Raw genomic sequence first — 12,413 nt, 5'->3', positions numbered from 1 at the left:
CACCATGTGCATCTGGCTTACGTGGGACATGGAGAATTGAAGCTGGGTCCTTTTGCTTTGCCAGCAAGCATCTTAACTACTAAGCCATCTCTCCAGCCCTCACATCTCCTCTCTCCCCATCTTCCCTCCCCTCTCCCCATGCAGGTCTGGGCCACTCTGCCGAACTGGCATTTGCTGTGGAACCGAATGATGACATTGCAGTCTCCGGGCAGCCCATAGTGCTCGGCTGCAAAGCGGAGGGGACCTCTCCAGTAAGAGTCACCTGGAGGAAGAATGGAGTGGAGCTGCCAGAGGGTGCCCACTCCACCATCTTGGCCAACGGGTCCTTGCTGATCCCTCACTTCCGGCTGGAGCAGGGAGACACCCCTTCTGATGAGGGTGACTACGAGTGTGTGGTTCAGAACCGCTTTGGGCTGCTGGTCAGCCGGAAGGCTCGCATCCAGGCTGCAAGTAAGTGGATATCCCTTGCTGTCCCTTTGTAGAAGCTAGACTGATGATGACCAGGGTCAGGCTAGGCCATGGAGGCAGGGGGACGGGGGCATCTCCTGGAGCTCTGAGGAAATATTCCTTGCCTTGATTGGTGCGCAGTAGTGGCTTTGGGGGGCAGAATTCTCTCATGTGCTCTTTAGCACACTGCAAGGTGAGTTGACAAGAACATAGACCAACACTCATAGGATGGGACGGGAGCTCTCCTGAATCCTGGGCCAGCTTGTCTTAGATTCAACATGCATGTTGTACTGTGTGTAGCCCAGTCCTGAGTGTGGTTCTCACGTGGAAAGACAAAATCATTGCCTTGTTTTGTAGGGACATTTAAGATATTTCTGAAGGGTCATTTTGACTAGATGAAATTAAATATATATATTTATTTATTTACACACAGAGGAGAGAGACAGAAAGAGAAGTGCACCAGGGCCTCCAGAAACTGGAAATGAATTTCAGGTGCATACACCACTTTGTGCATCTGGGTTTACATAGGTACTGGGGAACTGAACCCAGGTCTTTAGGCTCTGCAGGCAAGTGCCTTAACCTCTGAGCCATCTCTCCAGCCCAACTAGATGAATTTTTTTTTTCTTGTTTGTATTTGTTTTTTGAGGTAGGGTCTTGCTCTGGCCCGGGCTGACCTGGAACTCACTGTTAAAATTGAACTCCAGAAGCATGTGCCCCTAGTGCCCATGTGCAACATTGTGTGCTTGCATCACTGCGTGTCTGGCTTATGTGGGACCTGGAGAGTGGAACATGAGTCCTTAGGCTTTGCAAGCCTTAACTGCTAAGCCATATTTCCAGCCAGAAAATTATGTAGTCTCAGGGTGGCCTTGAACTCATGGCAGTCCTCCTACCTCTGCCTCCTGAGTGCTGAAATTAAATGTGTGCACCATCACACCCAGCAGGTTAATTTTTAAAAAATTAATTTATTTATTTAATTGTGAGAGATAAAGGAGCAGAGAGAGAGAGAGAGGGAATGGGTGCACCAGGGTCTTTAGCCACTGCAAACAAATTCTAGACGCATGCACCCCCTTGTGCATCTGGCTTACGTGGTTCCTGGGGAATTGAACTGAGGTCCTTTGGCTTTGCAGACAAACGCCTTAACTGATAAGCCATCTCTACAGCCCTAATTATAGGTTAATTTTGGTATCTTTTGGGTAGGGTAAGACCCCACTATACTAGTAATGGAGCTATGAAGCTGGTTAGCAATTTGCTTTAAAAAAGGTATAGTGAGTCTGTTGCATTGTCATATGCCTTCAATCCCAGCACTTGGTAGGCTGAGGTAGTAGTATTGCAGTGAGTTCAAGGCCAGTCTGGGAGTACAGAACGAGTTCCAGGTCAGCTTGGGCTAGAATGAGACCCTACCTCAAAAAAGAAAAAAAAAAAATCAAAATCAGCTGGGTGTGGTGAGGCACACCTTTAATCCCAGCACCTGGGAGGCAGAGACTACCTTGAGACTACAGAGTGAACTCCAGGTCAGCCTGAGCCAGAGTGAAACCCTGCCTCATAAAAAAAACAAAACACCAAAATCCACAAAAATAAAAATAAAAATAAAAATGGGTGGAGAGATGGCTCAGCAGTTAAGGCGCTTGCCTGCAAAGCCTAAAGATCTGGGTTTGATTCCCAGGTACCCACACAAAGGCAGATGCACCAAGTGGCGTGTGTGTTTGAAGCTTGTTTGCAGTGGCCAGAGGCCCTGATGAGCCTATTCTCTCCCTCTCTCTCTCTCTCTCTCTCTCTCTCTAGCTGCCTCTTTCTCTTTCTCAAATAAATAACTATTTTTTAAACACGTATAGGTATATACATACATATACACATACATTCATACATATGTACATGTATACGGTAGGGGCTGAGGCTGTGGCTCTGTGTTGGAGCGTTTACCTAGTCAGTGTGAGTCCCTGGGATCGAGGCCTAGCCCAACAAAGACTAAATACAAATTAAACAAGAGCTCAGAGTAGTTTCAGGGTGTTCTCAGAAATAGCATACCTTTTCACACCAACCTGCCTTTTTGCCTGGGAGAGGAGAGGAGAGGCTAGGGGAGAGCTGTTTGGAGTTTAGACCCCGGCTGGCTGGCAGGGATGAATGGCCACTTGTGATGGTGAGAGTGATGGCTCTGTACTTTAGCTGCTATCTTGAACATTTGTTCTTATTGATTTTTAAAAAATAATCTTATTTATTTATTCATTTGCTTTTGAGACAGTGGGAGAGAGAGAATGAGCCTCCACCCACTGCAAATGAACTCCAGACACATGCACCACCTTGTGCATCTGGCTTTACATGGGTCTTGGGAAATGGAACCTCAGTCCTTAGGCTTTGTAGGCAAGCGCCTTAACCGCTAAGCCATCCTGCAGCCTTCTTGTTATTGTTTAATCTGTTCACCCTGGATGTGACTGTGTAAACCAACCTGCTGGGAAGGCGGGTGGGGGGAGGCGTGTGGTAGCGCAATTAATGGAGTGCTTGCCTAGCATATAAGTAGCCCCTGAGTCTGATCCTCAACATCAATTAAAGCAGGCATGGGGAGACTGGAGAGATGGGTTAATGGTTCAGGCACTTGCCAGGGAAGTCTAAGGACACAGTCAGGTTCACTTCCCAGGTACCCATATTAGCCAGATTCACAAACTGGAGTCTGTTTGCAATGCCTGGAGGCCCTGGTGTGCCCATTCTCTCTATATATTTGCTTCTTTCTCTCTCTCTTTCCAATAAAAATAAAAATAGGGCTGGAGGGATGGCTTAGTGGTTAAGGCATTTTCCTGCAAAGCCAAAGGACCCTGGTTCAATTCCCCAGGACCCACATTAGCCAGATGCACAAGGGGGCGCATGCATTTGGAGTTCATTTGCAGTGGCTGGAGGCCCTGGCACGCCCATTCTCTCTCTATCTACTTCTTTCTTTCTCTCTCTCACAAATAAATAAAAATAAGCAAAAAATTTAAAAAAAAATTAAAAAGAAATAAAATAAATAAAGACAGGCATGGTGGTACAGGACAATTAGAAAATCAAGGTTATCCTCAACTCCCAGGAGTTCCAGGCTACTCTAGGGTACATGAGACCCTGACTCAAAAAAAAAAAAATATATATATATATATGTGTATATGTGTGTGTGTGTGTGTGTGTGTGTGTGTGTGTGTGTGTGTGTGTGTATAGGTGGGCATGGTGGCATATACCTTTAATCCCAGCACTCAGGAGGCAGAGGTAGGAGGATCACTGTGAGTACAAAGCCACCCTGAGACTACATAGTGAATTCCATGTCAGCCTGGGTTAGAGTGAAACCCTACCTCGAAAAACCAAAAAATAAAGATAAAAAAATTATTAATGCATCTTGGGGAGGTCACAAGAGGAAGCCATATGTGGTGTGCGATTAAGACTCAGTGCTTTTAACCTGGGATGTGGTGTCTCATGCCTGTAATTCCAGCACTCAGGAGGCTGAGGGAGGAGCGTGATGTGACTTCGAGGCCAGCCTGAGCTGCATAGTGAGTTCCAGGTCAGCCTGGGCTAGAGTGAGACCTTGCTTCAAAACAACAACAAAGTAGTGTTTTCGAGAAAGGGTGAGAGTTTTGACCAGTGGACAGTGTGTTCTGTCCTAAATCTCTGTACCTAGCGAAGTGACTGTCCTTTAAAATGGTTGTTCTTGCCAGATGTGGTGGTGCACGTCTTTAATCCCAGAACTTGGGAGGCAGAGGTAGGAAGATTGCCTTGAGTTCAAGGCCACCCTGAGAATACATAGTGAATTCCAGGTCAGCCTGGGTAGAGAGACCCTACCTCAAAAAACAACAACAACAAAAAGAATAAAATAAAATGGCTGTTCGTGGTCTGAGGAGATGGCTTAGTCAGTAAGGCACTTGCTGCCCAAGTGTGAGAACCCGAGCTCAGGTCCCCAGGTCCCATGTCAAGCCTGGATGTGGTGGCACACACCCATAGAATCCCTGCGCCCAGGAGGTGGCTGTGGGGCAAGTGGACTAGCCGAAATGGATGCGGGTGAATTGCATTCAGCGAAGAGACACTCTCTCACTCAACAGGGTGGAGAGTGATAGAGGAAGACAAGTGACGTCGACCTCACATGCGCTCCTATCCTTGCACACACACAAATGCCTTCCTCTCCTAAACGGGTTGCTTCCATCCTAGCTAACACGTGTTACGTGCTTGTTGCATGCCAGGCACCCCGGGGTGTTTTACATAGACTTATCCAGTCATCATGATGGTCCAGGAGACAGGTGTTAACATCCCCCTTTACAGATGAGAAAACTGAGCCTGGAGATGCTTAGGGTTCTCTGGTGACATTCCAGGAAGCAGAACAGCCGGAGTTCAGTCCAGGCAGCCTGAACCCCACACCCTCCCTCTTAACTTCTATGGCATGCTGCCTCCTTTCCTGCAAACACTGACAAGTTTCTTCCTGGCTGGAAGGGCATTTGCCCGGCTGCTTTGAGCGGCTGGTGAATGATGAATTGTCGGGGGCAGGAACTCTTGATGGGTGGAAGATGTCCCATTGTTCTAAGGAATGCTGGTCCAGGCCCCCACGTGGAGCTATCCTGGTAGCAGCCTGGGTCTTGGAGGTGGGGATCTTTTCTGGCTCAGCTCAGAGTCTGTCTCTGGCCCTCCCAGCTCTGCAAGGGAGACTGGGGCCGCCTCTGAGCAGATGGCTGGGTGTGTGGACGGAGGGTGGAAACCCGAGGAAGACCTGGGACCTAGGAATAGAAGGAGTGAGACTTCTGGGGGAAAATGCGACCATGGCTTTTCTCACTGGTGAGGGAGCGAGGCTACAGGGGTCTTTATGTCAGCAGCCTAGAATCCTGGGAGGTAAAGCTACAGAGGGATGAGAGGAGGAGAAAATCAATGTGCTTTTTCTTCCTTCCTCTTTTTTTTTTTTTTTTTTTGAGGTAGGGTCTCCATCTAGCCCAGGCTGACCTCAAATTCACTATATAATTTCAAGGTGGCCTCGAACTCGCAGCGATCCTCCTACCTCTGCCTCCCAAGTGCTGGGATTAAAGGCATGTGCCACCATGGTCAGCTCTTTCTTTTAAATATACATATTTTTTTAAATTACTTGAGAGAGTGAGAAAAGCAGAGAGAGAGAGAAGGGGAGCAGATAGAGAATGGGCACGCCAGAGCCTCCAGCCACTGCAAAGGAACTCCAGATGCATGCCACTTTGTACATCTGGCTTACATGGGTCCTGGGGGAATCGAACCTAGGTCCTTTGGCTTTGCAGGCAAGCGCCTTACCCGCTAAGCCATCTCTCCAGCTGCCCACCCCCACACAACACTTTTTCTGAGGTAGGGTCTTACTGTAGCTCAGGCTGACCTGGAACTCACTCTAGTCTCAGACTGGTCTTGAACTCACAGTGATCCTCCTATCTCTGCCTCCTGAGCCCTGAGATTAAAGGCATGTACCACCATGCCTAACCTTTCTTTCTTTTTCTTTCTTCCTTCCTTTCTTTTTGGTGGTATTGGAGATCAAACCCAGGGCCCTGACCATGCTGGGTTAGCATGCGACCCCTAAGCCACATCCCCAACTCTTAAAGGTGTTTGTCTATACATAGTAATGCCTTCAAAATGATTGATTTCCTCTCTTAGTTTTAAAATGTATTTTATTTATTTATTTAAGACAGAAAGAGGCAGAGAGAAAGAGAGAGAGAGAATGGGCACGCCAGGGCCTCCAGCCACTGCAAAGGAACTCTAGATGCGTGTGCCCCCTTGTGCATCAGGCTAACATGGGTCCTGGAGAGTTGAACCGGGATCCTTTGGCTTTGCAGACAAACACCTTAACCTCTATGCCATCTCTCCAGCCCATCCTCTAAGTCTTTACAGTGTAAGGCATTGAGTGGAGTCACCCTGGTTAATCCTTTAGGGTCCCAGAGACAGCTGAGGTGCTGTCTCTGAGCGCTGGCAGTCTGGTGTAGTCCCTCCACACACACAAAGGCTGTGCCCCTTGGAGACATGTGTGGGTCCAAGCGACCATGTGGCTACCTCCTTCTTCTCATGTCACAGGCTGGTGTCCCTAGACAACTTCAGAGTCAATTAGTGACCAGGGTTTTCTCCTCGGGAGTCACCCCCTGTCCATTTGCCTGTGGGCACTGCAGATGTTGTGTGACACAGGGGATGGTGGATTTCTGAAAAGGTGAAAGAAGCCTCCAGAATCCCCTGCTTCTCCCTTGGGCTCCACAGAGGCCAGTGGGGAGGGAGGGACAGCATTGCTCATATGCACCCAGTGGACGAGCCCAGTGAGGCACCCAGACATGCAGCTGTCCATGAGCAAGTCTGCAGGGGCACAAGAGCCCTTGACCGGAGGCCTCCCCTGTCCACCCCAGATGCCGTCTTTGGACCAGGCACTTACCACACGGGGCGGATTACACTGCAGACTGCTTCGTGGGGTCTTCATTTTTCCCTTGAAGTGGGTCCCTCATAGGATATAGCAGCTCAGAGTTCTAAACAACCTCTTGCTCCCTGCTTGCCGGCCCACGTGCTCTGAAAACTGGGACTCGCTAACAGGACCAGGACAAGTTTCCTTGGCCAACTCCTAGCCCATGACGTGTAGGTCATCCTACCTTGAAGGATGAAGGCCAGTGCGTCCCAAACGCGGCCCCCTTCATAACAGGAGCCACTACCTCCTTCTTTGTTTAAAGGCAGTTTCAGGGACAAAGACTTTAAATGTAATCTTGGCTGCCCATGGGGGTGACACTCTCCAGCTGAGGGAAACGGCCTTACTGCACTGCCAGCCCCAGCGTTCTCCCTCATTGGCATCCATCTAGGGAGCACTCCAGGGAAATCTGTCAGGCCAAGTGTTTCTCATTCTGTGCAAACCTTGTGGGAGGGCTTAGGGCTTCTCTCTAGCCTCAGGAAGAGCCTGAGGCTGGCTGGGCCTAGATCATGTGGGTTAGTTTTCTTGTCACCGTGACAACATATCTGTTTTGGCTCATAGTTTGAGGGTACAGTCTGTCATCATGGCTGGAAATGCATGGGGCAGGCATATGACGCAGCCAGGGCTGTTTGTTTGTTTGTCGAGGTAGGGTCTCGCTCTAGCCCAGGCTGACCTGGAATTCACTATGGAGTCTCAGGGTGGTCTCGAACTCATGGTGATCCTCCTACCTCTGCCTCCCGAGTGCTGGGATTAAAGGTGTGTGCCACCACGCCCGGCTACATTGTTTTTCCTTTTAAGTTGCGTCCAGGTGCCCAGCCCTTGGGATGGCAGCACCCACATTTAGGTTGCCCTTTGTCATCTCAGTTAAACCTCTCTGGAAGCCGACCTTACAGACATGCTCGAAGGTGCGTCTCCTAGGTGATTAAAAATCCAGTCAATGAGCTGGAGAGGTGGCTAAATGGTTAAGGCACTTGCATGCAAAACCAGAGGACCCAGGTTTGATTCCCCAATACCCACGTAAAGTGCCCATTCTCTCCCCCCATCTGCCTCTTTCTCATTCTCTCTTTCAAATAACTTTTTTTGTTTTTTTCAAGGTAGGGTCTCACTTTAGCCCAGGCTGACCTGGAATTCACTATGTAGTCTCAGGGTGGCCTTGAACTCATGGTGATTCTCCTACCTCTGCCTCCCGCATGCTGGGAGTGCTGGGATTAAAGGTGTGTGTCACCGCCCCCAGCCTAAAATATTTTTTAAACAATCCAGTCACATTGACAATAAAGATGAACCTCATACACCCTCTGCTATGCCTATGGAGGGGCTGGCCCGCTGGCTTTCTCTTAACTGAGATCCATGTGTCTGAATGACTCCAGGGAGGGTTGGGTTAGTGCTCAAGAAGTGGAGACTCCCACATGGTGACACACACCTTGAATCCCAGGCAGAGGTAGGAGAATCGCCATGAGTTCAAAGCCACCCTGAGACTACATAGTGAATTCCAGGTCAGCCAGGGCTAGAAAGGGACCCAACCTCGACAAAACAAAACAACAAAAAAGAAATGAGGCTGACCTGAAGAACCACCCCAGCGTCCTTCTGCCCTCAGTCCCTACTCCTCGGTTCTTGGTCTCAGACCCCTGGAGGAATGAGAGTGAGGTGCTTGGGACCACGTAGAGTTTCCTGAACTGAGCCCAGCTTGCCAATCGCCAGAGCATGTTGAGAAGATTTGATTTTTTGAATCCGTAGGTTTAGACAAGGCCTAGATTTCTACATCAAACAAAAGCCCAGGGCTGTCTCAAGAGATGGCTCAACAGTTAAGGGGCTTGCCTGCAAAGCCTAAGGACCCCAGATCGATTTCCCCAGCACCCACATAAAGTACAGTGGCTCATGCATCTGGGGTTTGTTGACAGTGGCTAGAGGCCCTGGCACTCCCATTCTCTCTCTCTCTCTCCTCTCTGTTCTCTCTCATCTCTAGATGCAAATAGATATATAAATAAAAATTTTAAAAAATGGGGCTGGAGAGATGGCTTAGCGGTTAAGCGTTTGCCTGTGAAGCCTAAGGACCCCAGTTCAAGGCTCGATTCCCCAGGACCCACGTTAGCCAGATGCACAAGGGGGCTCACGCATCTGGAATTCGTTTGCAGTGGCTGGAGGCCCTGGCGCGCCCTTCTCTCTCTTTCTCTGCCTCTTTCTCTCTCTCTCTCTGTCACTCTCAAATAAATAAATAAAAATGAACAAAAAAAAAATTTTTTTTTTAATTTTTTTAATGAAAAAAAAAAAGAGATCCCAGGTAATACCAATGCTACATGCTACACTGCATTACCAATGCTCCAGTAACACTCAGTCTCATGGCACAAATCTCTTAGTTTGAGGGACAATGGGTGACATGGTAAAATCCGTATAGGAAGTGCTTCAGGGCCGGTCCTGTGTGGGTTTGAACCAGCTCTGTCAGTCCCTGATCACAAGCCCTGAGCAGGCATGGCCCTGAGTTTTTATGTTGGTGAGCTGGCTGTAATTCCCTCAGTGTGCCAGGCCTTTGGGAGGACTCTGGGGTAGTGGAATGAAGCCTCTGGCACAGGATTTGGTGTCTAGGAAAAGCTCAGTGAGTGTGATTGGTGATGGTAGGTGTTGTCCATTAATTTACAATGTGATCACGGCTGAATTTTGGATGCAGTCTTACTAAGCCAGGCCGGGCAGTTCCAACAGTAATTTGGGGCGTGGCCAGAAAAAGCAAACTGCTGGGCTTGGTGGTCTTGGGGCTTGATTCCTACCATCCGCTAGCTGTGGGACCTGGGACAAGTCACCTGACTTTTTTGAGCTTCACTTTTCCTCATCTTTTTTTTTTTTTTTAAAATTTTTATTTATTTATTTGAGAGCGACAGATGCAGAGAGAAAGACAGATAGAGGGAGAGAGAGAGGATGGGCGCGCCAGGGCTTCCAGCCACTGCAAACGACCTCCAGATGCGTGCGCCCCCTTGTGCATCTGGCTAACGTGGGACCTGGGGAACCGAGCCTCGAACCGGGGTCCTTAGGCTTCACAGGCAAGCGCTTAACCGCTAAGCCATCTCTCCAGCCCACTTTTCCTCATCTTGAAAGTACAAAAGGGCTGGAGAGATGGCTTGGCGGCTAAGGGGTTGCCTGTGAAGCCTAAGGACCCGGGTTCAAGGCTCGATTCCCCAGGACCCACGTTAGCCAGATGCACAAGGGGGCGCACGCGTCTGGAGTTCCTTTGCAGTGGCTGGAGGCCCTGGCGCGCCCATTCTCTATCTGCCTCTTTCTCTTTCACTCTCAAATAAATATAAAAATAAACAATAACAGCAACAATAACAAAGACAGGGTAAAGCACAAAAAAGTGGGGGCTGGTGAGGTGGCTTAGTCAGGGAAGTGCTTGCCACACAAGCATGAGAACCTGAGTGTAGATCCCCAGCACCCACATAAAAGGACCCAGGGGCTTGCTATCTAGCTAGTTGAGCTAAATTGGTGAGATCCAGGTGCAGTGTGAGGCCTTGTCTCAAAAAAGTGAAAGCCAAAAAAAAAAAAAAAAAAGTAAAAGCAGGGCCAGAGAGGAGGCTCAACAGTTAAGGCACTTGCCTGAAAAGCCTAACAACTTGGGGTTCAGTTCCCCATTACCTACATAAAACCAGATGTACAGGGAGGTGCATGCACCTGGAGTTGGTTTGCAGTGGCTAGAGGCCCTGGCACACCCATTCTCTTTCTGTCTATCTCTTTCTGCTTTCAAATAAATAAAAATTAAAAATAAAGTAAAAATTTAAAAAAAAAAAAAGGTGTAGAACAATTGAGGAAAATACCCAATGTTACCCTTTGGCCTCCACAAAGCCAAAAAAAAACAAAAAACAGGGCTGGAGAAATAGCTTAGCGTTGTTTAAGGCACTTGCCTGCAAAGTCTAAGGACCCAGGTTCAATTCCCCAGAACCCACATAAGCCAGATGCACATGGTGGTGCATGCATCTGGAGTTCGTTTGTATTGGCTAGAGGCCCTGATGTTCCCGTTATCTCTCTGTCTTTCCCTCTCTCTCAAATAAATAAATAGATATAAAATGTTTTTAAAACACCAACAACACACAAAACAATAACCTGTGATGAAAGCCATGAAGAGCTCAGCACAGGCTGCAGGTAATTTCTGGTGAGATCCTGCCTAAGAAGCAACGTTAGTTAGCTATTACTAGTCTCTCTCTCCTCCCATTCTCTCTCTCTTTCTGCTTTTTTTTTTTTTTTTTTTTTTTTTTCAGGGGTGGAATTGAGGTAGGGTCTCACTCTAGCACAGGCTGACCAGGAATTCACTCAGTATTCTCACGGCAATCGTCCTACCTCTGCCTCCCTAGTGCTGGGGTTGAAGGATTAAAGGTGTGGTTCACCACGCCCGGCTCACTTGATACTTTTTTTTTTTTTTTTTTAACTTGGTACATTTAAGCTGTCCTTGAACTCTCAGTGATCCTCCTGCCTCAGGAGGAACAGGTAAAAAGTACTTCTGTCCTGTCTGAGCTCCTTTAGTTGGCAGCCTCCAGAGACAGAGGCAGTGGGTGTGGTACGAGGGAGAAAGCCATGCTGCAAACTAACTCCAGATACGTGCGCTCCCTTGTGCGTCTGGCTTATGTGGGTCCTGGGAAATCGAACCTGGGTCCTTTGGCTTTGCAGGCAAGCGCCTTAACCACTCTTGCTCTGGATCCTCTTTCATCTGTGGTTGTAGGGCTCCAGGGCAGGGTCTGCAGAGGCCTAGGTCCGTGGAGCCAGGTCTGGGTGGGGTCCAAAGTATGGATGGGACCACTCAGTGGTATGCTTAGGGTAACCTGCCTAGGATAGGGTGATGAGTCATGCAGGGAGGTGACGCCTTTGTCACCTAGTAGTTGATTACACAGGCCTGGTATGTAGAACCCAAGCCTTCCTCCACCCCTTGAAGGGCAGCCCAGCTGAGAAGCCACAGGAAGTGTCTCCCAGTGCTCCTCAAATATCTTCCTGCTGTGAGGGCAGGAAACGGACACTGCAGCTGAATGGTCAGTGGTAGGCAAGTAGGTAGCCATACCTGGGCCTGTCCTGCCAGGAAGCCATCATGATAAAGTGGGCTTTTATGTGCCAGTCAGAACCCATAAAGTTGGGAGATGGCTCAGAGGTTAAGGCACTTGCCTACAAAGCCTAAGGACCTGGGTTTGATTCCCCAGTACTCATGTAAAACCAGAGGCACAAGGTGTGGTACACGCGTCTGGAGTTCGTTTGCAATGGCTAGAGGCCCTGGCACACCCATTCTCTCTCTCTCTCTCATAAACAAATGAACTATTTTTTTTTTTTTTGAAAACCCATAAAAGGGCTGGAGAGATGGCTTAGCGGTTAAGCCCTTACCTATGAAGCCTAAGGACCCCGGTTCGAGGCTTGATTCCCCAGGACCCACGTTAGCCAGATATACAAGGGGGCGCACTCGTCTGGAGTTCCTTTGCAGTGGCTGGAGGCCCTGGAGCGCCCATTCTCTCTCTCTCTCTCTGCCTCTTTCTCTCTCTGTCACTCTCAAATAAGTTAAAAAAAAAATTAAAAAACCCGTAAAAAAAAAAAAAGCAAACACTAAAGTGACACTTTATGA

The 12,413-nt window shown here is 48.6% G+C and overlaps 1 protein-coding gene across 1 annotated transcript in view; it reads left to right on the top strand.

Annotated features, from left to right (window-relative positions):
• The window catches only part of Igdcc3 (immunoglobulin superfamily DCC subclass member 3), a 60,550-nt gene that overhangs the window by 539 nt on the left and 47,598 nt on the right, over positions 1 to 12,413 (top strand). The window contains exon 2 of the mRNA XM_045160609.1: positions 145 to 450. Within this exon, the coding sequence (XP_045016544.1) occupies positions 145 to 450 (306 nt within the window). The remainder of the gene's footprint in view (positions 1 to 144; positions 451 to 12,413) is intronic.

Source organism: Jaculus jaculus, chromosome 10 (genome assembly GCF_020740685.1).
Source record: "Jaculus jaculus isolate mJacJac1 chromosome 10, mJacJac1.mat.Y.cur, whole genome shotgun sequence".
Lineage (NCBI taxonomy): Eukaryota > Metazoa > Chordata > Mammalia > Rodentia > Dipodidae > Jaculus > Jaculus jaculus.
The sequence above is the reverse complement of the archived record's forward strand: the minus strand, read 5'-3'. Positions and strand labels throughout refer to the sequence as shown.